The sequence below is a fragment of the Penicillium verrucosum genome, assembly GCF_028828655.1.
Source record: "Penicillium verrucosum strain IBT 35672 chromosome Unknown utg000005l_segment0_segment0, whole genome shotgun sequence".
Taxonomy (NCBI): Eukaryota; Fungi; Ascomycota; class Eurotiomycetes; order Eurotiales; family Aspergillaceae; genus Penicillium; species Penicillium verrucosum.
This window is the reverse complement of record NW_026643214.1, coordinates 1,526,937-1,550,911: the sequence shown is the minus strand read 5'-3', so window position 1 is coordinate 1,550,911 and position 23,975 is coordinate 1,526,937. Positions and strand designations below refer to the sequence as shown.

At 48.2% G+C, this 23,975-nt stretch overlaps 11 protein-coding genes across 11 annotated transcripts; 2 read left to right on the top strand and 9 right to left on the bottom strand.

Moving 5' to 3' along the window:
- Positions 1-46: 46 nt before the first annotated feature.
- Positions 47-854, bottom strand: N7516_011468 (DUF3245 domain-containing protein; the record flags this gene model as incomplete). Its single annotated transcript, XM_057224186.1, has 2 exons — positions 47-515; positions 673-854. 2 exons carry the CDS (start codon positions 852-854, stop codon positions 47-49), a joined length of 651 nt encoding a protein of 216 aa, XP_057069326.1.
- Positions 855-1,208: 354 nt separating this feature from the next.
- N7516_011467 (cytochrome P450) lies at positions 1,209-2,937 on the bottom strand (the record flags this gene model as incomplete). The annotated part of the gene is made up of 4 exons (XM_057224185.1): positions 1,209-1,371; positions 1,438-1,604; positions 1,667-2,776; positions 2,848-2,937. The coding sequence occupies 4 exons, from the start codon at positions 2,935-2,937 to the stop codon at positions 1,209-1,211; spliced, it is 1,530 nt and encodes a 509-aa protein (XP_057069325.1).
- Positions 2,938-3,692: 755 nt separating this feature from the next.
- N7516_011466 (uncharacterized protein) lies at positions 3,693-6,647 on the bottom strand (the record flags this gene model as incomplete). The annotated part of the gene is made up of 2 exons (XM_057224184.1): positions 3,693-3,872; positions 3,933-6,647. The coding sequence occupies 2 exons, from the start codon at positions 6,645-6,647 to the stop codon at positions 3,693-3,695; spliced, it is 2,895 nt and encodes a 964-aa protein (XP_057069324.1).
- A 760-nt stretch (positions 6,648-7,407) lies between these two features.
- On the bottom strand, positions 7,408-8,091 carry N7516_011465 (oxidoreductase-like domain-containing protein; the record flags this gene model as incomplete). Its single annotated transcript, XM_057224183.1, has 1 exon — positions 7,408-8,091. One exon carries the CDS (start codon positions 8,089-8,091, stop codon positions 7,408-7,410), a length of 684 nt encoding a protein of 227 aa, XP_057069323.1.
- A 98-nt stretch (positions 8,092-8,189) lies between these two features.
- On the top strand, positions 8,190-10,274 carry N7516_011464 (uncharacterized protein; the record flags this gene model as incomplete). Its single annotated transcript, XM_057224182.1, has 3 exons — positions 8,190-8,224; positions 8,402-9,283; positions 9,332-10,274. The coding sequence occupies 3 exons, from the start codon at positions 8,190-8,192 to the stop codon at positions 10,272-10,274; spliced, it is 1,860 nt and encodes a 619-aa protein (XP_057069322.1).
- Positions 10,275-10,884: 610 nt separating this feature from the next.
- N7516_011463 (60S ribosomal protein eL13) lies at positions 10,885-12,006 on the bottom strand (the record flags this gene model as incomplete). Its single annotated transcript, XM_057224181.1, has 5 exons — positions 10,885-11,319; positions 11,398-11,556; positions 11,688-11,734; positions 11,838-11,871; positions 12,004-12,006. 5 exons carry the CDS (start codon positions 12,004-12,006, stop codon positions 10,885-10,887), a joined length of 678 nt encoding a protein of 225 aa, XP_057069321.1.
- A 653-nt stretch (positions 12,007-12,659) lies between these two features.
- N7516_011462 (uncharacterized protein) lies at positions 12,660-13,910 on the bottom strand (the record flags this gene model as incomplete). The annotated part of the gene is made up of 1 exon (XM_057224180.1): positions 12,660-13,910. The coding sequence occupies one exon, from the start codon at positions 13,908-13,910 to the stop codon at positions 12,660-12,662; it is 1,251 nt and encodes a 416-aa protein (XP_057069320.1).
- Positions 13,911-15,643: 1,733 nt separating this feature from the next.
- On the top strand, positions 15,644-18,757 carry N7516_011461 (uncharacterized protein; the record flags this gene model as incomplete). Its single annotated transcript, XM_057224179.1, has 1 exon — positions 15,644-18,757. The coding sequence occupies one exon, from the start codon at positions 15,644-15,646 to the stop codon at positions 18,755-18,757; it is 3,114 nt and encodes a 1,037-aa protein (XP_057069319.1).
- A 159-nt stretch (positions 18,758-18,916) lies between these two features.
- On the bottom strand, positions 18,917-20,026 carry N7516_011460 (uncharacterized protein; the record flags this gene model as incomplete). The annotated part of the gene is made up of 1 exon (XM_057224178.1): positions 18,917-20,026. One exon carries the CDS (start codon positions 20,024-20,026, stop codon positions 18,917-18,919), a length of 1,110 nt encoding a protein of 369 aa, XP_057069318.1.
- A 720-nt stretch (positions 20,027-20,746) lies between these two features.
- On the bottom strand, positions 20,747-22,008 carry N7516_011459 (uncharacterized protein; the record flags this gene model as incomplete). Its single annotated transcript, XM_057224177.1, has 3 exons — positions 20,747-21,260; positions 21,318-21,796; positions 21,853-22,008. 3 exons carry the CDS (start codon positions 22,006-22,008, stop codon positions 20,747-20,749), a joined length of 1,149 nt encoding a protein of 382 aa, XP_057069317.1.
- A 745-nt stretch (positions 22,009-22,753) lies between these two features.
- N7516_011458 (alpha/beta fold hydrolase) lies at positions 22,754-23,742 on the bottom strand (the record flags this gene model as incomplete). Its single annotated transcript, XM_057224176.1, has 3 exons — positions 22,754-22,864; positions 22,918-23,271; positions 23,440-23,742. 3 exons carry the CDS (start codon positions 23,740-23,742, stop codon positions 22,754-22,756), a joined length of 768 nt encoding a protein of 255 aa, XP_057069316.1.
- Positions 23,743-23,975: the final 233 nt, after the last annotated feature.

The following is a 23,975-nucleotide window of genomic DNA, read 5'->3' as shown; positions in this document are numbered from 1 at the left end:
TCGTGTGCGTGTGGGAACATAGAATCGAATCTACCCACCGCAATCCTCACCTCTTCTTTCTCTTCTTCGCACGCTCAGCCAAAAGCTCATCAAGATAACTCGTTGCTTTCTTCCTGCCCTTTGAGCGCGCAGGAGCCGGCGCACCCTCGCCCTCACCCTCACCCTCCTCACCACCTTTATCACCAGCCGCAGCCGCAGCCGCAGCAGCAGCAGGATGCACACCACGATTCGCCCCAGCCCCAGCCTTCCTCTTATTCTTCTGTTTAGCAAGCATAGCGGACCGACCATCCTCTTCATCGTACTCCTCTTCGACTTCAGCTTTCGTCACACCAGCCGAAGCAGACGAAGCCGCAGCCGCAGCCGCGGCCGTAGCAGCAGCAGCCGCCGCCTTCTGCTCGGCAGCGGCCTTCATAACGCGATCGTAGTTCTTGCCGAGAAGTTGTTTGCGCAGTTTATCGTTCGAGTCCAGCTCTGTGCGGTTCCAGCTTCCATCGGCTGCTTTCTGGGGGAGGGGGCTCCGACGCCGAGACTGATTTAGGGAATGTGGTTAGTTGGTGTTTGCAGGGTATATATATTTATATATTATATATATATTTTGTGGAATTGGGGGGATGGCGGTATGGAGTATGTCTGTCTGGGTTGTAGCGGAAAGACTGAAGTAGTAGCACTTACGTCTCTGGCACTGCAGTGAAGATTTCATCTTCTTCTTGTTGGAGTTCTTCGTCGGTCTTGGGGTTTGCTAGTTCTTCTGTTGTTTGTTGTGGTAGCCATGAGGCTACGAGCCGTTGGCTGCGGGATAGGGCGACGTTGGCTCGGTTGAGGATTACGTCGGATTCGCTTTTCGAGAGCGACATTTTGGTTAATTTGTGCTCGATCTTGAGTTATTCGTGCATTTGAGTTGGTCTTTGCGGTTTGGATCTGCGGTGTCTCTCTTTTTTTTTTGCCGATATGGCGGAGGCGGTAAGCGGTGATCTATAAAGATGGATGAGATGGAGAGTAAGTTGGACTTATTGTAGGTGAGAGATGCTTCAGTGCTAATTATTATAGATTAAGGCTGAAGAATTGATGGTCATGGTAATATTCCGAGCATTCTTTTGCTAATATAGTTTGCTATGATAGTATAACCCTAAGTTCAAGCTCATCCGATATCACGATTCAACACCGTTAAGTCCTTCATACACAAACACAGAATCGTAGCCTCAGTGCTATCATTTGAAATGAGCTCTCTGCTTTAATTTAATCATCATTTCTGGCTTGTCCCACAAGAAGTAAACTTCTTGATCCATCCAGTTTTTTTCGGGCTGGTCCAATTCCATATCAAAATTGAAGACCATGCGAGCGAGAATCAAACGCATTTCGACATATGCCAGACTAAAAAAAGATAGTTATGAGCAAATAGCGAGTACAGATGAACGGATGAACAAGTTAAGAACTTACTTGCGTCCAATACAATTCCTAGGACCGACACTGAACGGTTGCATTGCAGTTTTACTGTCATTCGCAAAGCGAGGGTCATCCAAATGACGTTCTGGGATGAACTCCCCTGCATCGGTAAAATTGGCAGAGGAGTGACTGGCAGCTAATTGAGAGACGGAAACAGTGGTCTATAAAAGTGGTGTAAGCGGTGCTGTACGGCTTTGTAGGCGAAAATTAGTTCTGTACTTACACCTCCTGGCACCCAGTTTCCCGCAATCATATCACCTTGAGCATCGACGATACGAGGTAATCCAATTGGAACAGGAGGATATACTCGAAGAGTCTCAGTGAGGACGGCCAGACAATACCCCAGTTTATTGCAGGATTCCAAGGTGATCTCTTCCTCGTTTGCAAATGTTGATCTGATCTCATCTTGGAGCTTTGCTAGTACGCGTGGATTTCTCAGTAGTAGATAGGTCACGCCAGACAGCAAAGTTGCCGTTGTCTCCGAGCCGGCGATGATCAAAGTACTGCTATTGGAGATCAGTTCCGGGAAGCTAAGTCCTCTCTCGGTGTTTTGGTGCTTCAGAATGTTGCCGAAGAAATCAGGTCTTTCGTTAGACTTGGTCATCCGACCCCGGACCTTTTCCTTAGTCAAGGCTACGTGAGTATTCTTCTGCAGGATGATATGCTTTGGAGTGATGAGTGGGACGATGTATTTCCATCCCGGGAGACGTCGAGCCACATTTGTATAGGCGCCATACTTGGCCGTGCTCATAATGATAGATACCCATTGGTGGTATTCTGAATTCCTAAGACAGCCAAATGGCTCCCCGAAAGCGAGGTCTCCAATAATATCAAACGTTGTGAAGTTGTACCAGGCCAGCATGTCGACGGTATCTGTGCCACCCTTGATATTCTCATGTAGGCGCTGTATCAAGAGATCAACATAGCCCTTGATTATAGGTTCCTGGGCGCGAAGTGAGCTATCGGAGAATGCGTGCGACAACAAACGTCGAAAGCGAGAATGGTCGGCGTCATTAGATTCGATAATGCCCGGAGCTCCTTCAACGGTTGGTGCGTAGAATCGGTAATCTTTGGGCTTCTGGCCATGGCCAACACGTGTGCCGTAGATTGTCTTCCAGGCCTCGCCATCTGTAAAAGAAAGTTCATCGGGGGCAATGCGAATTACGTTGCCGTACTGTTGGTGCAATGCTTTCGTCCTTTGTGCAATTTGACCAGACAGGATCATGCGGGTATAAGGTAGACGTGTGGCTGCCATGGATTTTGGTCCAGGATATTTGGCCAGAGGGTGAAGATAGACATTATAAAGTAGGAGGCCGATAAGGTAAAGTGGGATCTATTTGGAAGTATGTCCTTGGTTAGTTAAACTTCATTTGAAGACAATCTGATAGAACTATATGCACATACCAAGGCCAAGCTCAACTTCAATAAACTGAGAATGGCATTTGGGAAGTCTTGAATGTTTGAAAGTGACAAAATACTAGGAATGGTAGTCATGATCAGGGTTATCAAGCGTAAGATCTGAAAATATTCAGTTTGAACCTACTACACGCCATTTTGAGGATATTTATACTTCTTCTTGATCCTTCCCCGTTAGTATCATCTGCGTAACATAAAAGAATAATGCTTCGAAATATGTTCATTATACAACATAATGAGCTATCAATTAAGACCCCGCTCACGGACATATTCCCGTTGGAAAAGGGCCTGGGCACCTGTGCAAGGTTCCACGGCCTGGCTTTTGATCGAAATAGAGATCCTGGTAGACTTGAGGACTTGACTTTTGATCTAGAAGAAGGCTTCCCCTGTTTAAGAGATGGTGACTCGACATTCACCTGGATATTCATAAGACATAGTTCAGACATTTTGAACAAGTATCAAGTGTTGAGGTCGTAAGGTCATTGCACAGGTATTCCAAGCTAATGTATGTATGTACTTTATACCTAGCGCCGACAGGCTCTATATATAGTTAGCTAGCGCTTTTATGCGGCCATTAAAATATGAAACTCTGCACAGAAAACACAGCCAGATCTTATGCAACAGCATAAAAGCTCTGGAGTTGTGTTCACTTGGCGATCAAAAGAGTCATAGTCTACGATGTCCATATTGAACAATTGCCCTGGGCTAATCAGACAACAATTATATATTATTATCAAGATAATTACAAACATGGATACTATGTAGTTATGTGTTGTGTTGTACATGTCTTCTCCATCTAACTATATGTGTGTCCTTTGCATCCATGTGGTAATTCATATGTCTTTCCTAGTGCTCTGAGCCGGCGGATCATGTGCATGGAGAATATCTTGCAGTGATTTCTGAATGGTTTCGAGCAAATTACCGCGAGCGGCACGATATGCATTCAAATCCGCTGAAGAGTCGAAGCTTGCCATTCCCTGGCGAGGAAGTACCTTAAAGGCAGTGCGAAGGGCCTGCAAGAATCCCATGGTTAGTTAGCACACGAATTAGATCAACCACAAGAATATACTGACCTCATCGAAGGCTTTGTGTGTTTGAACCAAGTCCTTGGCAACTTCATTTCCTCTGCTTCCCACCTTTTGTGGTTTGATTTTCACCCACGAATCCAAGATAACGTTATCTTCTTCTTGTTCTATCTTGCTCCCCAAGACACAGGCGGCCAGTGGGTCGACCTGGGTCTTTTGAATCGTACCCCGACGCTTGTTTGCGCCGGCCGATCTGAAGTTGTAGGCCATGATATAGTTGTTGGAAATGGAAGAATTGGGATCCCTTTCGACGATCTCTCCGGATTTGAATTTGATGGCTGTATAGCCAAAGGGCTTCACGGCCAGCTTGGAGGAAAGGAATTGCAGCAAGAGTGTTTTGATAAGAGCCTCATTTTTGGAATTGATATTGAGGCCGTCGTAACTAAAAAAGGCCCCATCACCGAATGACTTGTCGGCAGGGATGAATTTGGCTGCGATCAATCTCCTGATAATTCGCCCAATTTTCGGGGTCACTTTATCATATACCTTGAGCATATAGTCTTCTGAGGCTTTATCTCCCAAAGCTGGAGCCCGTTCACCCTCCTGAGCATGCAACCTTTGTCGAATGGCCCCAAGGGTATTGGTGACAGCTACATGATAGCCTGACTCGTTGATCGAACGAACGAATGATGCATCCACGCCTGGACCTGGCGAAGAAGGCCTTGGTGAAAAAAGGGCGGGGTTCCGGTCGAGAGTCGCAAGGATCAGCATTGGGTCCAAACATCGGAAAATAACGCCCAGAGCAAACATCTTGCCCAAAGCTGGATCCATATTCAAATCGACGAGAATGTGACCAAGAGTGGTGAGTTCTTCCTGTTCGTCCAATAGTTGCAACTCCTTCAGATTATCCACTGCAGCACAAACTTTGGATTCTCGAGGTGGCTTAGAGGTTTGCGCGAGAAGTTCTGCGATCGAGAGGGACCTTTCAGAGATCGCTCGCTTAACATGTAAACAGGCTTGTTGGATACTTGAGCGAGAAGTCATAGACTGTAGCCGTGTAGGTGTAACTGGAAGGGAATTAAACCGCACTTTGGTTCCAAGAAAGTAGTACTCTCCAGCCTGGACTCTGCCTGTACACTCTGCCCGTTGTGAGGCGACAGTTCCATTGATCCAGTTGATATCCGCCGAATTTCGATCCGTTGACTTGCCAGAGTCAACGACGTACCTCACGTCTGGAATTGTGAATTCACTCCTTTCTTTTGAAATGAAAATTCTTCGGCAACCTGGAGGAATTTCAAGCTGAATTTCAAGCTGAATTTTGGCTTTTTCTTCTGCTGTCGGATTTGAAGGCAAGTAAATTATTCTAAAACGATCCTCATCCTCAAAATTGAACCCCAGCTTTGGGCCAAAGGTTGTGATCTGCTCCGTGACTTTCATGAAATCTATTGACCTTGGGACGAAGACAATGATAGAGCCTGTTTTTGTCGTAGACAAGAGCGAGAGAAGAGTCGCAGAAACCAACCCGCGAGGTACAACCTCTTTCACAAGCGTCTTGGTTTTTACGCGTACCGATTTTTCAACCTTTTTGAAACTTCTGGCCAGGAAGGATTGAGTATCCTTGTCTTCATGAAGGAGAGCCTCTCTGATCTCCGTTGTCAGAGAATGGGTAATATTGGCCATTACTTCTTTGAGATGATACTTCTTCGCAGGGAAGCCCCTAGGAATAGTCATATGAGGAGCAGGCAAAAGTGTGCCATCTGTAGTTTTGGTACCAAAATAGGAACACAGTTCATTGACATCAGGAAATGAGCCCATCAGAACGACCTTTGGTACAGATGCACCGATAGACTTGCATTGTTCAACAAATCGTTTCAAAAGCATCATGCCCACCTCGATATTGAGATCACGGAAATGAACGTCATCAAGTATGATGTGGGAGAATTGCTTCAAGGTAGAAGGTCCATCTTTCAATATTCTCAGCAATTCCTGCCTAGAGCAATACCTGATAGCTTCACAAGGAAGACGAGCAATGTGATAGGGCGGCGGCCTGTCAAAGGTAGTACCACCCAGTTTCCAAGATACGTCGTGGGCCACTCTGTGTTTCATATTGGTTGTCTCTGATTCATTTAGCTGAACACTTAGAACCATACAAGATACTGTAGAGGTATTGATCGCATCCTCCACGATGATTCGAGGAACCTGCATGGCCTTCCCAGAATCAACCTCTTCATCAATAATGCTGTATGTATTGCTATTAATGACACTCAATATTTGCTTCGTGTATAGTCTCACGGGCAATTCAAGTTCTTCTCCTTTGAAAGCTTGAGATTCTGGACTGTCGCAGGTGTCGAGCTTGTGCTCGGATCGCAGCCAGATCGCAGTTCCTTGCGCTACATAATTGGGAGCACGGCCACCAATTCGTGGTTGCAACTCCTTCTTCCTCCTAGAGGCATCTGCCCAAAGCATGTCTCGATTGGCATACTCAAGCACCTTTCGTGCATCTTTGATTGTAGACAACACCTTACGTTGGATCGGTAAGTGTACAGTGGCGACCTGAGCGGGGGTACATTGTTGTAGCGGGCTCAGCAAGTCATCTGCCGGGCTTTTGTTGGAAACGACTTTGTTGACAGCCGACTCAAGCAGCGGTGGACTGTAGGTGGAATAGTGAGCACCCGTTGTTGGCCGGTGTCCTTTGAGTGCAGACCGATTGCCCGCAATGATAGGTCCTAGTAGGTGTAGCTTTCGGGTGGATCGGAGTGGCATGGTAGTTGAGTAGATTGTGTGTATGTTTCGTGAGGATGGTGGGAATCTCGACTGGGTGAGTCCCCGGTGCGGATTGGAGCAGGCTTCATTTCGAACGAAGAGACACCCTTTATTGATGTTCCGGGAGTGCATACAGGCACTGGTACCTGTTGCCATTATGCAAATCGGTGGCTCACGGCCCTAACGAAGGAAGTCCGGGGTAGGCGGGCGCATGGCATGGAGTAGCAGAGTGCAGAGTGCAGAGTAGCGGAATAGCCTCGGGGCTTAGGGGGAAGAGTCAAGTTATGATCAGCAACTCAGCTGTGCTGCGGAATGGACAGCTCAACTACCTTTAGACCCGAATAAGAATGATTGATTTTCTTTCTTTCATTTCAAGAAAAAAGAAAGAAAGACAGATGGAGAGGGAAAAAGAAAAAAAAAAAACAGACCGCGCCCTTAGCTCCGATCTTGGCACTCTACAAACTGACCTACAAACTGAGATGCAGCTATCAAAATATCATCCTCGAGGTTCAACGGTCATACTATAAGGATTGAACTAATTGCATAAATTTACATATTACAATAGTTTTGAACGCTTTCTTTTGGAACAGAGTATAAAATGTCGTGGCATCACTTGAAGGTCTCATCTCATGTACAGTCTATCTCTATACCATATACTAACTATGCCTGATGTGCTCTAGACATAGGTTCCCCTATTTGTTCCAATGTAATATAACACAGGGTATAAAAAAAAAAACAAGAAAACATCAACTTAAAGAGCTCACACTGAAGCCTCCTTTTGATGTTTCACCCGCAACCTTTTCTCCGTTTTCATGAACTCCCGGATACCAACAGGGACATTGGCAAACAGATCATTATCTTCAATTGGTGGGGCCCAATTTGCTTCGCTGCCACCGCCATCATCATCCATGCTTCCACTGGCTGCGCGGACTTCCGCACGAGGCGCCGAGCGCATGTCCTTCGTTCCCTTCTCAGGCCCACCTTTAGCTTTGGCCGTTGCGATCCTGGACGCCCAATCTTCCATCTCATCCCGGAAGTCATCCCAGACACAGTGTACACAGCCACTCATGCAGCAGTTGTCCGGTTCCTCGGGTTGTGGAGGAATGGGGACTCCGTTGATAGTTCTCCATGTTGACACTGGAGGAGCTTCACCAGGATTATAGCGCGAGGATCGGCCTGGACCGGCGAGACGGGTGCCAAATACAATCGCCATTTTTTCTTGCGGTGATTGCGGTGCGACGGTAGATGCCGGCGTCGGTTTGGCCTCGGGCCGAGCGGGCGTCGGGCGCGATGTCGATGCACCACCGTCGTATGGTGAGTCCGATTTCAATATCAATGAATAGTATCCCGACAGAGGGTGGGCCTGAGGAGTGTCCGCGATTTCCTCCAGGGAAGCTGGAGTATTATAGGAATCGGTTTGGTCCGATTGGCCATGTCCGTTCATGCGCCGGGGGGTCGGAACCAGCACATATTGTCGATGTGAAGCAATTGGAGGAAATGTTTTGCCAGGGAAAGAGCGGAGTTGAGATACAGACCTCCGCAATGAGTGTCTTGTACCAACCGAGAAACACTTCATGGTATGAGTTGGAAAAAGACTAGATGTTCGTGCATTAACGAGGGGAGATTAAGTCATAATGCAAACACTGCAAACAAGTGGACGATTGTTTATCTTCCCGAGGTCATCATTTGCGCGCCGGACAAGACGAACACCCCACGCGACAATGGATTCCCCAGCGAAAAAAAAGGAAAATCAGCGAGACCACAGGCACTTCTGTGGAGCCAGACCTCCCTCAAAATGACACCCATCGGTCGAGACGACCCTCCTTCCAGTCTCCAACAAAGGCCAGTCTCGCACGATCACACCCCGAGCTATTAGAGCGCGCAATCAGCAGGTCTCCTGCCCGACGACCAGCAAGCAAAGACAGCGCACAACAGGATCCTCGAAAATTTGGATTACGCGATCGCAAAGCGCTCCGGCCCTCGCTCAATGCCTCTGCAAGTCCCCTCACTCGACCTCCAGGTTCTGAAGCGCCCGAAAGTTCCCCCAACAAGCGCTCAAGTGGTGTTCAAGCGTTCTCGAAACCCCCACGCAGGATTTCAAGAAGGATTCTTCCAGGAGATTTTGTGTTTGGGTCCCCAATGCCACAGCCAAAGAATCCCGAATCAAATACCCCCGAGCGTCAATTGGCATTGGAATTGGGCAGCGCCACAAGAGAACCTAATATGGATATGGGTCCGGACTCTAGTCTCATGGATGAAGATATCCTCGAGCCCGATCTTCCCCCCACGCCAACACAACTAGGTCTGGAAAAGGCTCCGGATCGACCCAGAGGGATGTTGAGTAGCAGTCCTAGTAGGCGGCAGGAGAAACGAGCGAAAAGACGAACTGCCAATGCATTGCATGAAAGCCCACTTAAGGCAGTAAACTTCCAATCTCCTCCATTGGAGGATTTGGATACAGCTCCAGACCTGGGTGGAATTTCCGCAGCTGTTCGCGAGAAACGCAGTTCGCGCGAGAAGAGCGCTGCGGATTTGCGACGGCTGAGAAACGAAGTCAAAGAACTGGAAACATGGGCAAAGAAAATGGAGTCCGATGCTGACTTGAAAGGCGACGCCAGAGGACTCGACAAATTTCTGTGAGTTCTAGAAGTAAATTTGGCTTGAACACTGCTGATAATCTCTAGGTCTTTACTCACATCGGAAGAGGCGAATCGTACAAGTCTCCCGGTCCTCAAAACGGCCCCTAAATCAATATCATCCCTCCTCGCCACTTTACTCCCGTTCTCCGCCAATATCCCTCGCCCAAAACGCGAATTGTCATCGCTACCAACAAATCCATTTGCCCTGCAAGAAGCCTCTCAGTCACTGCCATACCTGACAGCCTTCGCACCCTTAACTCTCAAGACCCGCACAACTCGGTCGTCACGTAGGGGAGAGCTGTTAGAAACACACACACTGACCTTTTCCTCCCCATCTCCATTCCCAGCAAGTCTATACAATGTGACTGTTGTCTACGAGACAAACCCGGAGACCCAGTCTCTGACTTCCCTGTCAGTGCCTACTGGCAGCGACAGCAAAAAAAGAAAAGTCCCCGAAACCCTGCGCCGATGGATCGATACCCGCTTAGAGAACCCTCTCTTGAAACTCGACGTGGCAACTTTATGCTGGGGTATCAACCGGTACTGGGAATCCGCAATCACTCGCTCTCGTTTATGGGCACACATTGACTACAAGTATGGTCCGCGCGCTGAACAGGGCAGAAAGGATACTGCCCCAGAAAGCAAGAACGGTGTTATCACACTATCTGAACTGCGACGATTGGTCCCGCATTTGGATCGGAGTGCCATGGTCATCAAACCTAAATCATCTGATTCCAGTCCCCGGGTACTATTATCAAATACTTTGGTGTTGGATGAGTGGGCCGGAGAGCCTCAGCTGCGGCCTGAGATTAGCGTGTCGATCCCTGGGGTAGATAAGAAAATCGACCAGGAGACGAAGAAGCTTTTCCATGCGTTGCTGCGTGAGGATGGCGCTTTGGTTACGCGAGGTTTGGAGGGTGGTATCCATGTTGATGCGGTGGTAAGGGCGACTGAAGGTGCTCTTGGTGCTTTGTTCGGTGGTTTTTGAAATTTTGATAATTCCGGTATGATGGTCAGCGTTAGGCGTTGGAATGGTTATTTAGCGTAGTTCTCTGAAGATACCCGAGCAGAGCTCAGACTGCAAGTTTTAATGTGTTCCTCTTTTTTAAGTGTGGCTTGTGAAATAACTACTTTTCTGTCTTCATAAACGAGCTAGAAGATAGGTATATACTCGTAGTCACTGGATTCCGGTATGTTCATAGAGAAAGATACATGCAATTGCATACTGTCATTCCCATCTAACTGATCCTCGAGGCAAGACATATTCATAGCGAAGCTACAACATATACAATGAAATGAACTACAAAAAGCTTTCAATGTTGTCGTCGCTGGAAGTCCAAGATTCAAGGGCCTGGACTCCCAGCTGGACAGCCACAAAAAGCATCGAGAGGTACAGGCATAAAGCTCAGATTGAGAGAATTGGGCGGTTTTGAATTTCGAGAGATCTTCCGAGTTCTTTCTTTTAGAGACAAAAAGGAGTAAAGTTGGGGAGGGAGAGAGGGAATCAAGGAAGAGGCGCAACGCCATGCCACAGTACACTAATCCCGGATTCGAAAACCGACCCGATCATCATCATCAGCACGAGGGAATTAACACATTTATTTCTTGGCAGCGGCCTCATCATCAGCCTTGGTCTTGGCACGCTTCTCGCGCATACCCTTGTAGCGGGCCTCAGCGCGGGAGTCACGGAGACGACGGTAAGCAGCCTCCTCGCCCTTGGGGAGCGAGTCGCGCTTGACCTCGGTAACGGCCTCAGCAGCGGTGGGGTTGGTGATGGGGAAGGTGGCCTCAACACGGGTGGCGATGCCGTCACGCTTGCCCTCGGCGACGGTGGTCTTGACGGCCTTGACTTCCTCAGCGGAGGAGTCGAGCTTCTTGAACTGACCGCTCTTGCGGGGGAAGAGGATCAGGCGAGCCTTGTAGTCCTGGAGACGGGCGACGTTGGCAACCAGAGACTCCTTGGAGTAGTTGGTGCGGCGGTGGTCAACGGAGATACCGACGGTGGGAGCAAGCTTCTTGGGGATACCAGCTTCCTATAAAGCGCGAAAAAGATTTCGAGTTAGTAAGTTGTTTCTCCATATTGCCTCCATTTTCGATGCGGCTCAATTTACCTTCAACTCGGCGATGGTGAAACCACGACCGGCACGAACGCGGCGGTTGTACTTGATGGTGGGGCATCGGACAACGGGACGCAGCTTGTCGACCGGACGGGGAGCAACGGCAGCCGCCTTAGCGATGCGGGCCTCACGACGACGGTGCTTCCGGCCGGGCTGTGCGATTCATGTTAGTCGGCCAAATTCGTATCCTGCAAAGAAAATTTTTCCTCGATTCCAAGTCGCTTGCGATATCGTTCGGAATAAAAAAAAAAATCTCTGGTCGGGGGAATGTTGGATAGTCGTACCTGGTCGAAGTGCACGCGGACGCGAAGCTGCCAGTCCTTGTGGAAGTCTATTCAAGAATTCGTTAATCACTGTTCCTTCAGGTCCGATCTCTCCATGTCTTCTGTCGGTTTGAATCGATCACATAGAGGTGAAAGCGGCGGGTCACTCACGGTTCTTCTGAATCTGGTTGTTGTGCTTGATCGCCTATATATCCCACACACAATCGGTCAGTCAACCATTTCGATCTTTTCGAGGCGTATTTCGATCCATCGATTTCTTTCAATCGCACAAGTCGAATCCTTCATTGCATCTTCCAAGGAGGGATAGGTAACGCACCATGTTGACGGATGGGGATCGAGCCGGGTGGTGGTCGTCGAGGGTTGCTGGTCAGATCCTCCTTCACGGCAGAAAATGAAGTTCCATTTTTCGTGTGGCCGCCCGCTGACTGACACACCGCCTCGCTTAGCGAGCCCTAACCAAACCGGATTCGGTAATCTGCCAGAGTTATTTAATTTATTTTTTTATTCTTTGGATTTTTTGCTTCTGCTATGATATCAACCTGGGAAGCATAGCAATTGTTCAATGTTGAAAGAGATCATGCTTGAAGATTTTTAAATTTTTGTTGTGGAGGGTTGGATTCGATTGGTCCTATAGATTTCATATATTCTTTTCAATGTTCCAATTCGTTATTGGCCTTTTGAAGACTCTATACCCTATTGTACATGGTTGTACCATTCCAAATTCATATCCCAAATTCCCATCGAACAAGCCAATTTAATAACGCCACATGTGAAGGGCCATGGATCACTGTTGCATGGCCTCTTCATACCAGAAAATTCCCAAAAAAAAAGTCGCTAGTTTGAAAACACCACACATTTGACATGTCTTCATCATTCGTGAGGGTCCCATAATCGTAACAAGCAAAGCAGCGCTAGGTCATTAATCATATCAAAGTTGGTGGCACGAGTTTTTCAGCTGGCCGGGATATGCACTCAAGCATTATTGATGCCCAGGCCAATACCATTCGTAGCCCTGGACTTCTTCGCGGGGGCAACGTTTGCATCACTGCCTGCCTTGCGCTTGCCAGGGCGGGATCGCTCCACACCGGGTTTCTGGACCTGGCCGAACAACTTTGTCTGAAGTAGTGTGCTACTCTTGGGGACAGTGGAGCGCATGTGCTGCGGGGAACCCATAGCCTCTTCCGCGGCCTCGGAGGCCGAGAGGGATACGGTGCTATCACTATCATAGTGATCATCTCTTGGGTGTCCAATTGGGGTGAGGTACTGGCTCTTCGAGTGGTTCGGGGTGACGGGGACGGAGGTTGCCGAGTGAGTACCATAAGCGTGCGTCTGGTTGGTAAGTTTATCGGCGTAGAGAAGAGCGGCGAGACCATCTGTATGTTCACCGTGGCAGAGATTATGTATCTCATTCTGAGTACCCGGCGACATGCTGCCGTAGTTGAAGATCTGGGAGAAGTGTTTGCGGTTGTCGCCAATGCGGCGCCTCAGCATGAGGTTCTGCTCTTCAAGGTCCATAGACCGACTGGTAGCTTCATCGATGGCACGCTTTGCATTTCGGAGTCTTCGGTCTAGAACGGTATTGAGTTCTTCTAATTCCTGCGAGCGCTGAACAGCCGAGAGATAATCGGAATTCAAGGCAGACTGGGATTGCTTGGGCGTGACGGGATCCACAGGGTGCGAGCGACTTCGGTACTCAGCGCTCTGAATAATTTCGACTTCGCGCTTAGCGAGCTGGTGCTCCACCTCGGCGCGCTTGACAGCTTCATTGCTTGCGAAGGAGACCAAGCTGTTCTGCAGTTTGAAGTGTAGTGCAGACATGCGCGAGTCTCGGGCTACAGCTAAAAGTTCCTTGGCAATAGTGCGCAGTTCGGTTTCACTGGCGTTATCGATTTCCTCCGCGGTGGGCAGGTTCTCAGATGCGCCGTAAGCATCGCACAACGACTTGTCCAGGTCGGTGGGTTTCACCGACGAAGGGCTCAAGGAGCGCGAGTGTGAGCGAGAACGGAGTGGGGCCCCTGGGATCTGAGATGAGGGTGGAGGGGTCATATCTGATGATGACAAGGGCGGAGGTGAGAGGAACTTCTTATCCGACTCGGACAATGGGCGCTTAGCCATAGCGCTGAGCTCTGGCGACGGGGACAAAGTGGCCCGGCGGACTGGAGTCGAGGGCACAATCTCTGCGGGTGCTCCCAGGGAGCTTTGCGAGTTGGTGTTTTGAGACATGATGAATATATAGTTATTTAGTGATATTGATATAATAATATATCACTATGATAAGATCACGGGGATTTTAGCCGTGGGGAAACGGGTCCTCGCACTAATTTCTTATCAGCACCTTTATCGTAGAACAGATGATTGAAGAATAAAAGAATTATGTACATACCGGAGACTGATATCAGTCAGGCCTTGGGCTTGGTCGATCGCACAGATGCTCAGACCAGGTATGTTGCCTCAGGAACCAAAAGAGAAGATGAAAAGAACTAGGGACGGATCAAGGGGTAGGAATTTCAATTTCGAGCTAAGAAGACAATGACTTGGAGAAGTTGGAGAAGGATGAAAGAAGGGAGAATAATGGAGTTGAGCGAGACCTTAAGAGGAAGAGGTTACTCCAGCTTGCGTTATTGCGAGGGGCTGGGAGGCTGGGAACGGGGGAGTCCCAAGGTACCCCGTTTTGGGTTAGTCCGTGTCCCAGCCCCGGTCAATTATCTAAGAATATAAACCAATCAGAGGCCAGAACAGGGTCACATTAAACCTATCTAGGTTAGTCTGACGATCACGGGACGCTCAGGGCAAGTAAACACCCGCGACTGGGCAAGCGCTGGGGGGTTGGGCAGGCAACCGATAAGCATCAAGATCTGTACAAAGTATACATCTAACTAGTTTGTATAGTTAGTTAACTAATGTATGATATTATGGAGATGTTTTGATCTTGATACTTTATCTGTTTGACCCTTTAAATACTCTATGGTCTAAAAATAAAGAAAACTATTCTTTGAACCTATGGAATTTGACTGAAATTGCCCTATACATAACAATTGAACTACCTACAATATGTAACTAGAGGCAAACACTAACTAACTAGTTATATATATCTATGTAGCATTTCAGAGCAAGTAGGCCGGGCTTCTATAAACCTAATACCTGGAGCAGTTAATACCAGCCCTCTTTAGCGGCAAAAGCAAGGATAAATCAAGTCTTTGGGACTTCTACTAATATCTTTCGGTTTAAATATAAGAGAAAGTTTCAAATACCTTGTATCAAATAGATACTAAGTATCAGAAGAATGTTAGGTCCAAGATGAAACTATTTTCTGTACACTCCCGTCTCAGTATACCGGTACATGCTCGTAGCCTATATGCTAAATAGTGGATGTGACGGAATGCGTCTTTTGTAGATGATAGTAATTGGCTTGAGCACTACCCAAAAGAGAGCTCTGAGATCGCTACTATGTAGTTGTGCTGGATATCCGTTTGTAATGTGTCATTGCTCTTTGATGTATATATCCGACGGAATAGGCCAACTATGGGTCAAATAGCCATCAAATTGCAATTGATCCATAGGCTTTCTTTCATACAAATCTTCCATCATCCTATGTTATATATTGCCAGAAATACTATGTACATCTGTCTTAGAATATTATTTGAGTTTTATATCTGCGTACAAAATATTTCATGGATCGGGACTAAATCGGTTGATGCCTGAGGCGGCGATCGCGGGATTGTGAGACCTTAGAAATGTAAACAATCCGCTTCGTCCGAAACATTTCTAGACCTCTAGTTCTTCATTCTTTTGCGCCAAAGACCACGATCTTGACAGGGCTACATCTGCCACTGCGAAATTTCCCCGCCCTCCACATTCTTTGTCCCGCTCCTTATCATCGGACATGAGAATCCGAATTTCTTGACGTGTGACTTTCTCCCTGACTGAAGACCAACATCAATAACTAGAACGCCAATATGGAAGGACAACCTAAGACATTGACACGCCCTGCAAGTGGTATACCACGTCCATCAAGCGGCATTCCACGACTTACTTCAAGATTGCCTTTACCCACGACCACCGCATCAAAATCGATCAAACCCTCACCTTCCCGAGATAGACTACGAGCCGATCCTGGTCTGGACGAAAGGAGGTTGCGAAGACCATCTTACAATACGCTCGTAAAAAAGCCATCCTCGCACCATTTGTCACCACCTAAGCCGCAGGATGATCCTACCCCGGTCCCCAAGCAAGACTATGTCCAAGGCGGGGAAGACGACACACATGTTCCAGAGGAGGCGGGTTCGACTGCTGGGGATGATGACACTGCATCAATTGCATCAGCCCAAGAATCACGCGGTCGCCGTGGAATACGCCCATCTTTATCCGAACGTACACTTGAGACGCTAGCGCAAATTCCACCATCACCGGCTTCGGTGAGAAGGCAGTCCAGCTTTTTCAATGGCGGCAGCCCGGCGCGGTCGCCATCTCGCGCCCCGTCCAATGTGTCCAGCGCTTCGAGACCGCCATCGAGGGGATCATCTTGCGCACCGCCTAGCAACGAGCTATATACACAGCCTGTTTCGAAGCTGCGTCTTCCCTCAAAGGCTCGTATGTCGACTGCTGAATCTCTTTCTCCGGTCCGCGTCTCGGAGGACAGCGTGAGCCCGTCAAGATTGAAGCGGCCGTCACTCAGACAAAGTAATGCACCGGGAGACGGTGCCCCTAAGGACGTCAGCTCGCCGCCCAAGAAAATTATATCTGAAAGACCACTTGGCAACAAGGATGCACAAAAATCCTCTCTTATCCGCCCGTCACCCGAAAAGGTCTCCACAAAGCCTGATAAGTCAAACATGGGTCCCCCAGAAAGACCTCTTCAAGTTAAGAAAACAAGAAAAGCCCAAGCAGGGCAGGTGTCGACCCTACGCTCTCCATCGACCGGTTCAAGATATGTGTCTGCTTCTTCCAACATGCCTGACGACCTGTCTCCGGAGCAACAGGCCGAACTTGAAGCTAGAAAAGCCTCCAAATCGTCCAGTACGCTACGTGAAACTATAGCAAAAGCAAAGGCTGCCCGCAAGGCGATGGCGGCTGGAGATAAAAAGGAGAGCCCCCAAAAGCAAGTCTACCAGGCTCCGCCCATCGATGCGCCTCTCGATTCGTGGGCAGGCGGCGATGAGGAGGATCCCTTCGGCCAAATGCCCGTGGGATCCAACTCTTTGGTGATGAGAAAGCGGGTACAGACAGCACGCGCGACCGGCCAGTTGAACATTGCGGCGTTTTCCTTAAAGGAAATTCCAAAAGAAGTGCTGGCGATGTATGACTATGACCCAGAAAACTCCGCGAACTGGTTCGAAAATGTTGATCTTGTCAAGTTCAATGCCGCGGACAATGAGCTGGAACAGATCTCAGATGCCACCTTCCCCGACATCAACCCCGAGGAGTTCGACCCTGATAGCGATGACCGAGGACTTCAATTTGGGGGCCTCGAAACGTTGGATCTCCACGGGAATATACTTAAGTCACTCCCAATGGGTCTTCGACGTCTGCAAAATTTGCGCACGCTCAATCTGTCGAATAATTCTTTGGATATGGCCAATATCGAGATAATCGCAGAGATAAAGTCTCTGACCGATCTGAAACTTGCGAACAATCAACTGCAAGGGGAACTAAATGCCGTCATTGGTCGTCTTCCTAACTTGGAGTTTTTGGATCTGCGTGGCAATGCTCTCACTAAGCTTCCAGATGAGCTTGTTGGATTGAGCTCTCTGAGAACATTGGATGTTAGTGAGAACAAGTTCACTTCTTTGCCGTTCGAGATCCTTTGCAAGCTTCCCCTGAAAACGATCAACGCGCAGAAGAACAGGCTGGAAGGCACTTTGATACCGGCATCAGTGCTCAAGTTGGAGACATTGCAGTCCCTGAATATCGCCAACAATGCTGTGGTGGTCTTCTCCGCGAATGATGCGCTTGAACTTCCTGATTTACATACTCTCCTAATCGGTGTCAATCGCATCACGCATCTCCCGTGCGTGACTTCTTGGCAGTCATTATTAACGCTGTCTGCCGAGGAAAACAAAATTGCAGAGCTTCCACAAGGGTTTGTGGATCTCAAGAACCTAAAGAAGGCCGATTTCACAGGAAATTCCCTTACGGTCTTGAATGAGAAGATTGGTTTAATGGAACACCTTGCCTCTTTGCGGGTTTCCAATAACCCGCTTCGTGAGCGCAGGCTGCTGAGAATGGACACCGACGATATCAAACGAGACTTGCGGAGCCGCTGTGAGCCTGATCCTCAGGACACAGATGACGAGGGCTCAGTGGCCACCCAATTCACTCTAGCGCCCGAGAGTCCCACGCTCGATGGCAGCTGGCAGATTAAATCCGGTGGGATCCTTGATAAGTCTTATGCCGAAATGACCGACCTTAAGGTGGAACAGCTGGAGATGGTTCCATCGCTAGACATTCGATGTCTTTATTTGCAGCACAATGAGTTGAGCTGTTTCCCGGCCCCCGCCATTGGAATGCTCGCGCAGTGTCTGGTTGAGCTTGATCTCTCACACAACCCCTTGAATGGCGCTGACTTCTTGTCTTCCCCGCTTGAGTTGCCAAAGCTTCAGTCGCTGACTTTAAATGCGGCCGGCTTGACGTCATGGGAACCTCTCTTGTCCAACCTGATAGCCCCATCTTTGATCTTCTTGGATGTATCGCACAATCGTTTGAAGGGACCACTTCCCCATCTGAGACAGACTTACCCAGAGCTCAAGACCCTTGTGGCCTCTGACAACCAGATCGCTAGTTTGGACTTCGAAGCCGTAAAAGGGTTGCAGGTCTTGGAGCTAAGCAACAATGACCTTGATTCGCTTCCCCCGAGGATTGGTCTGTTGGCTGCTGGACGCTCTTCCCAGAACTGGGGCAATGGGTCCGCCTTGAGACGTTTTGAGGTGGCCGGCAATCGGTTCCGAGTACCTCGCTGGCAAGTAGTTGCGAAAGGAACCGATGCGATCTTGGAATTCTTGCGAGATCGTATTCCCATTGGTGACCTGCCAGAATGGGAGCGGGAATATGAAGCTCCCGAAGAAGAGTTCTAAGACACGAGATCTAGTTGGAGGGTCATCATTTAAAAAGGCTTGTATAATATCACCATGTTTGTTCTATGTACATATACATAATATCGTTGTTTATGCTTTTCCCGGGCTTTTGTCATCTTATAATCAGCTTCTGTGCAGCTTCGTGACAGATAATTACATTCAGTTTTTTTCAATTGACTTGCTGACCTCGTCAATCACCTTGAGCCACGTCTTCGACCATGTAGCGAACTTGTCTGCCGGTGCATCGTCCTTGACATCCGCAGCACCCCAAGGTGATGCGACCAACTCCACCGCTTGTGTGGCACACTTCCTCGTCTTCTGCAGATACTCAGCAGACATTTCAAAATTGGCCTCGTACAACGCGCCAGCTGCCTCATCGAGGTCGTCCGGAATAGCTTGCAGATTCAGCATCAAGGACTCCAGCTTCTTGACACCAGACGGAGAAGCCAACGGCGCATTTCCGACATTCTTCAGCCGGTTGTTGATGATAGCTGGGTAGGCCTGAGCAATAGGCTTGAGGAAACGAAGAGTAGATTTCTTGTGTTCCTCGAGAGCAGCCGTCTCTTCTTCGTCATCCTCGTCCTCGTCATCATCCTCGTCCTCATCATCCCCACCTTTCCCCTCATCACCGAGAATATCATCAAAGAAACCATCATCCCCTTCTTCGGGATCCCAATCCTCGATTTCCTCAACCGCGTCGCGAACTAGGTCCCTCCACTGCTCAACACGACGCATGACAAACCCAACAACCCCCTTATTCGCAACATCGGTCGTAGCATCACACGCATCCCAGACACGGCCCGTAGCGAGCATCACCGCATCCTTTTCAGATTTCGTGACGTCGCTCTCCTTCCCTGTATCCTTCTTCTCCTGATCTTTCTTTTCTCCAACAAGCTTGACCTCCTGAACCAGTGACGAAAGCTCCGTCAAAGCCGTCTTGACCAGAATCAAGACCTCGGAATGAAACGCTTTGGTGTATTGCGCCGGCGTAACGAGAAGGGAAGCGGTCACGAGCGACGGGAGTATGGATTCATTGAGCTCGCGGAGCACGGTTCTGACAGCGGAGTGCGTGAAGGGCGAGGTAATGGCCAGCAGGGATAGTTTTGTGACGTGTGCTTTGAGTGCGCTCGCCGAGGCCGTTAGGAGGGGTAGAGCTTCGGCATCTTTTGCGGCTTCGGTTGCGGCTGTTGGGGGTGTGGTGAGGGCTATTTGGAATTGGCTGATCAGGGCTATGGTTGTGTCGATTATGGGAGATAGTTGTTTGGACATTGTGAGAGTCGTGGGCTGGTCGGGGTTGGGTTGGAGGGGAGTGTAATAGAGAAAAAAATTGGGCGGTTGGGTCTGATAATTATCGCGGGGCTGATTAGGGCTCTGCGGGGTCACCTGGAATTTCTATGTCAACGCTGTAAGCTTGAGGCTGTTTAGTTGGTCGCAGATGATCATGTTGATTCTGGTTCTCTATTTTTTAATTATCCTCTCAGTCTAAATATGATGATTGTTTATTACTAGCAGGTATCAACACCCTTATAGCTCGTTTACCTTGAATTACACCGCGAAGAGCTCTCGACATGCCAAATTCTATCTAATATGTAGCCATGCATGGCTTGTATTTGATGGAAAACCTAGATACGCCAACGTAGTAAAGCTGCTCTGTTCATTCTTGTTCAGTAAAACCAAGAGGGCTCCTGAGCGACCTAGTAAGGGTGATAGTCCCATCACGTGCCTCGTATTGTATATAGCACTGCAGTGGTAGTCGATCTAATCGTGATCTTTTGACAATGTAGATAGCGGTTAAATGCTCTTATTTAGTCCTACTCACATGTAGCGGCCTTGTTTCTGATCTGGGCTATAGAGGCCCACTATGCCCTTTACCGTACAATATACATCGAAGTATATATTAAGACTCGCTAGTAGTAGACAAGTAAAGAATGACATCCTGTGACATTAACCGAAATCCCAATTTAATTATAATACAAAGGATAATTCCCCTCAGTGCGTAGTCTGCGTAAACTCTTTGTCGACTCTAATCTCAGTCAGGGGAATATCATCCCCATCAGAATGATCACCAACCCTCGAACCCAACACATTGGTGTACGTCTTCGCATTATCATAATCCGGCCTGAACGAGGTATCCATCTGTGCCTGTTCTCCTACTGAGTTAGGATCATCTGGTAGGTGATAGAAAGAATGTCGTTTGGAATTCTTGTTGTGTTGTATGATGGTGGAAGTGGACTCCCCTGCTCCGGTAGGTTGAGTGACGGCGTCCGAATTTTTGACAGTTGTTCTGTCTGTACTTTTGAAGAGAGCCATGACTCTACCGTTGATACCCAGCATGCGCGCTATTAAACGAAGAGCAGGGCGGATGGTGGGGAGATTGGCCGAAACGATGCCGGCGGACATTTCGATCGCGGTCCAGCCAACCGTTGGGGCGAGAGTGTACGAGGAATCAAGTGAAGTGTAGCTGAAGAGGACCGAGAAACGGTAGGCGGAGGCGAAGACAACACTGTTGAAGTTAGATTGACTGGGTGTCTTTTCGTTTTTGGAAATGTTAGCGGCTTACAAGAATCCCAAGCTGAAGGCAATTAAAACGGCTATCTTTTCCGAAACTCGAAGTTGGAGCTTCCATACTTGTGGTATTGGAAGGAGGAGAATAGCCACATCGGTTGCGATCGTCGAGACGGCGTTGGCAACCCATGTGGCAACCTGGTTGATACATCGCCCTGGGAGATGGGGATACCATAGCTTTTGGACGGGGACGCAAATAAAGATAAAGAGAAAGGTTATACAGATAACCCAAAGGATAATAAAGATTCCAATGATGTATGCCCATGTCTTGAAGTAAGAAAAGCGGAAGATCCGGTAGTACATGAGCAGAATGCTCAGTTTGGTCCATACCAGGTTGAAGACGTAGAGAACTTCGGCCACAACAAGATACTTTGCGATCATGATCACATTTTCTGTGGGAATAGTGCTTGCATGGAGTCCCATTCCCTTATGGATCATGGTGAAGATGAAACCGACAACGACGAAGTTCCATAGCTGATGTTTGGTCAGAAACCATGCGATTGGGATTCAATGGATGGAAGGGAACTAACCATAGAAAAGATAACCATATAGTCATCCCACCACAGCTTTTGCATCCGCTCATAACGGGCGAGTAGTCGAAGACAAACTGACACGAAGGCCAACACCGTGACTGAGGTTGTGGTAGCTATAGACCATTGCTGCAGACTGTCCTGATTGCTCTCCATGAGTGTTATCTCAGGGAGGTAAACATCCAACTTGGCAAATGTTGGGGAATAAAATCTTATGTATGGAGTACGGAGCCCATTGTGTGTCGAATACTCTCCGTACACGGCTCAACAAATACTCGGAATCCCACTTTTGAGCATTTGGTTGACAATGACAAGCTTGGCGTTTGAAGGTCTGAACTTAGTTTGGTAGTTAGCCGATGTTGGGTTAGGGCATTTGCTCTCTGCACTATTATGTATCAATCATATGTATCACTTAGCTTAACTAGATCAAATACTATGTATCATTAATATCCATAGACCCATAGATGTACGGAATAGATGTATCATTATGCATGAAGTAAGGTAAACTTTTAAGGAACCGTTGAGTACCGAATAAATGCCCTGCAGATCCTAAATTATCCACGTGGATGCAGAGATTGTGAATATTCATTTTAGGAAGGTTCTTATGGAGAAAAAAAAATTACAATAGGCCCACTTTATACTAGTTAGTAGTACCACTAGTACACTAGTAAACAAGGAAAAAAGTATGATACACATAACTAGTCACGGAGTATAGTAGTAGTTATTAAACGAGAACGAAAACTAATATTAGAGCTATTGACTGGCTCCTTGAGTGGGATGTGTTAGTGGGATTTCCACCATATCTTCGCAATTCTATACAATACAATATAGTTATACTAGCAGTTGTACTTGGTGACCATCTCCAGAAGGGCCTCATTCACCTCCTTTGGGTTGGTGGCATTCAGGTAATGCGCACCCCCTCAATCATCACAAGTTTAGCCTCCACAGACGAGGTAAAACGTTTAATATGTTCCGCAGGAACGATGGTCCCAAAAGGAGTGTCTTCGGTTCCCTTATCGATTTGTTAATGCACGAGTCATGTACATCGGTAAACATAGAACTCACTTGTAACCAATAAACAGGACATTTGATATCCCGGATCCGAAGTAGAAGCCCGTCCCTCTCCAGTAGGCAATTGAGCGCCATTCGAACCTTTTTCCGGCCCTCATCGCCCTTATACACTTCCTTCAGGGTCTGAGTCCAGAATGCAGATCTCGTTTCAGTGGCAGTGGCACCAAAGCCAATCCCCCCCACTAGTCCGCACCAGACGTCATCCACAACAAAGTCGGGCGTAGCCGAGGGACTGGTCCACTTCTCGTAAAAAACGGTGAGATTGGCAGCAGGGTCCCAACAGCCCTTGGACCGAGAATCCAAGGACTCGTAATCCATGGAGCTTCCGAGGGGCATAAGACCAAGAATCTAGCAATGTGTCAGTACTATTGATTTGGCCTGGCTTGGCTTGGCTTGGGGCTTAATCAGCAGTTCGTTTGACTGCCGAGGTCCTCCTCCCCGGGCTTGAACCTACCCTGTTCGGGGCTAGGAGGGCCATCCTAGTCACAATCCACCCCCCTGACTTGTTCCGAGGACGAAGGCTTTCTGAATGCCAAAGTGGTCCATGACCTGTAAAGCCATGTGAGCAGAATCCCAGTACGTAAAGTGTTCCGAGGGAGAACTGGTTGAGCCATGGCCTAATGGCTCAATGGCCAGAAGATTCATGGCATCAGTCAAGACTTCATTGTTGAATTGATCATGGTAAAGAGACACGGTCATGCACATCGAATTAATGAGCACGCATGTCGGCTTGGAAGGATCATAATGGTCCTTAGAGAAGGCGTATCCGGCCTTGATGCCGCCAAGGTGTGGAACTTCGATAGTCTGAAGCGCAGCCATTTCGTATATTGTACTCCGTAATAGTCAGTGGATTTGGAGTTGAATGTGTGATTTATCTACAATATGTTTTGGAGGGGAAAGAAGGTCAATATGCTTCCTACGGGGGTTAGCCGAGTTAGCCCCTCCATGTTTCCTTACATAGTTTGTAAAATGTCCTCTGTATTGAGCAAGTAAACTCCGGGAGTTGTACAAGCTCGGTGCTTCGTCCTAAATTAGCTATTGATCTCCGGATT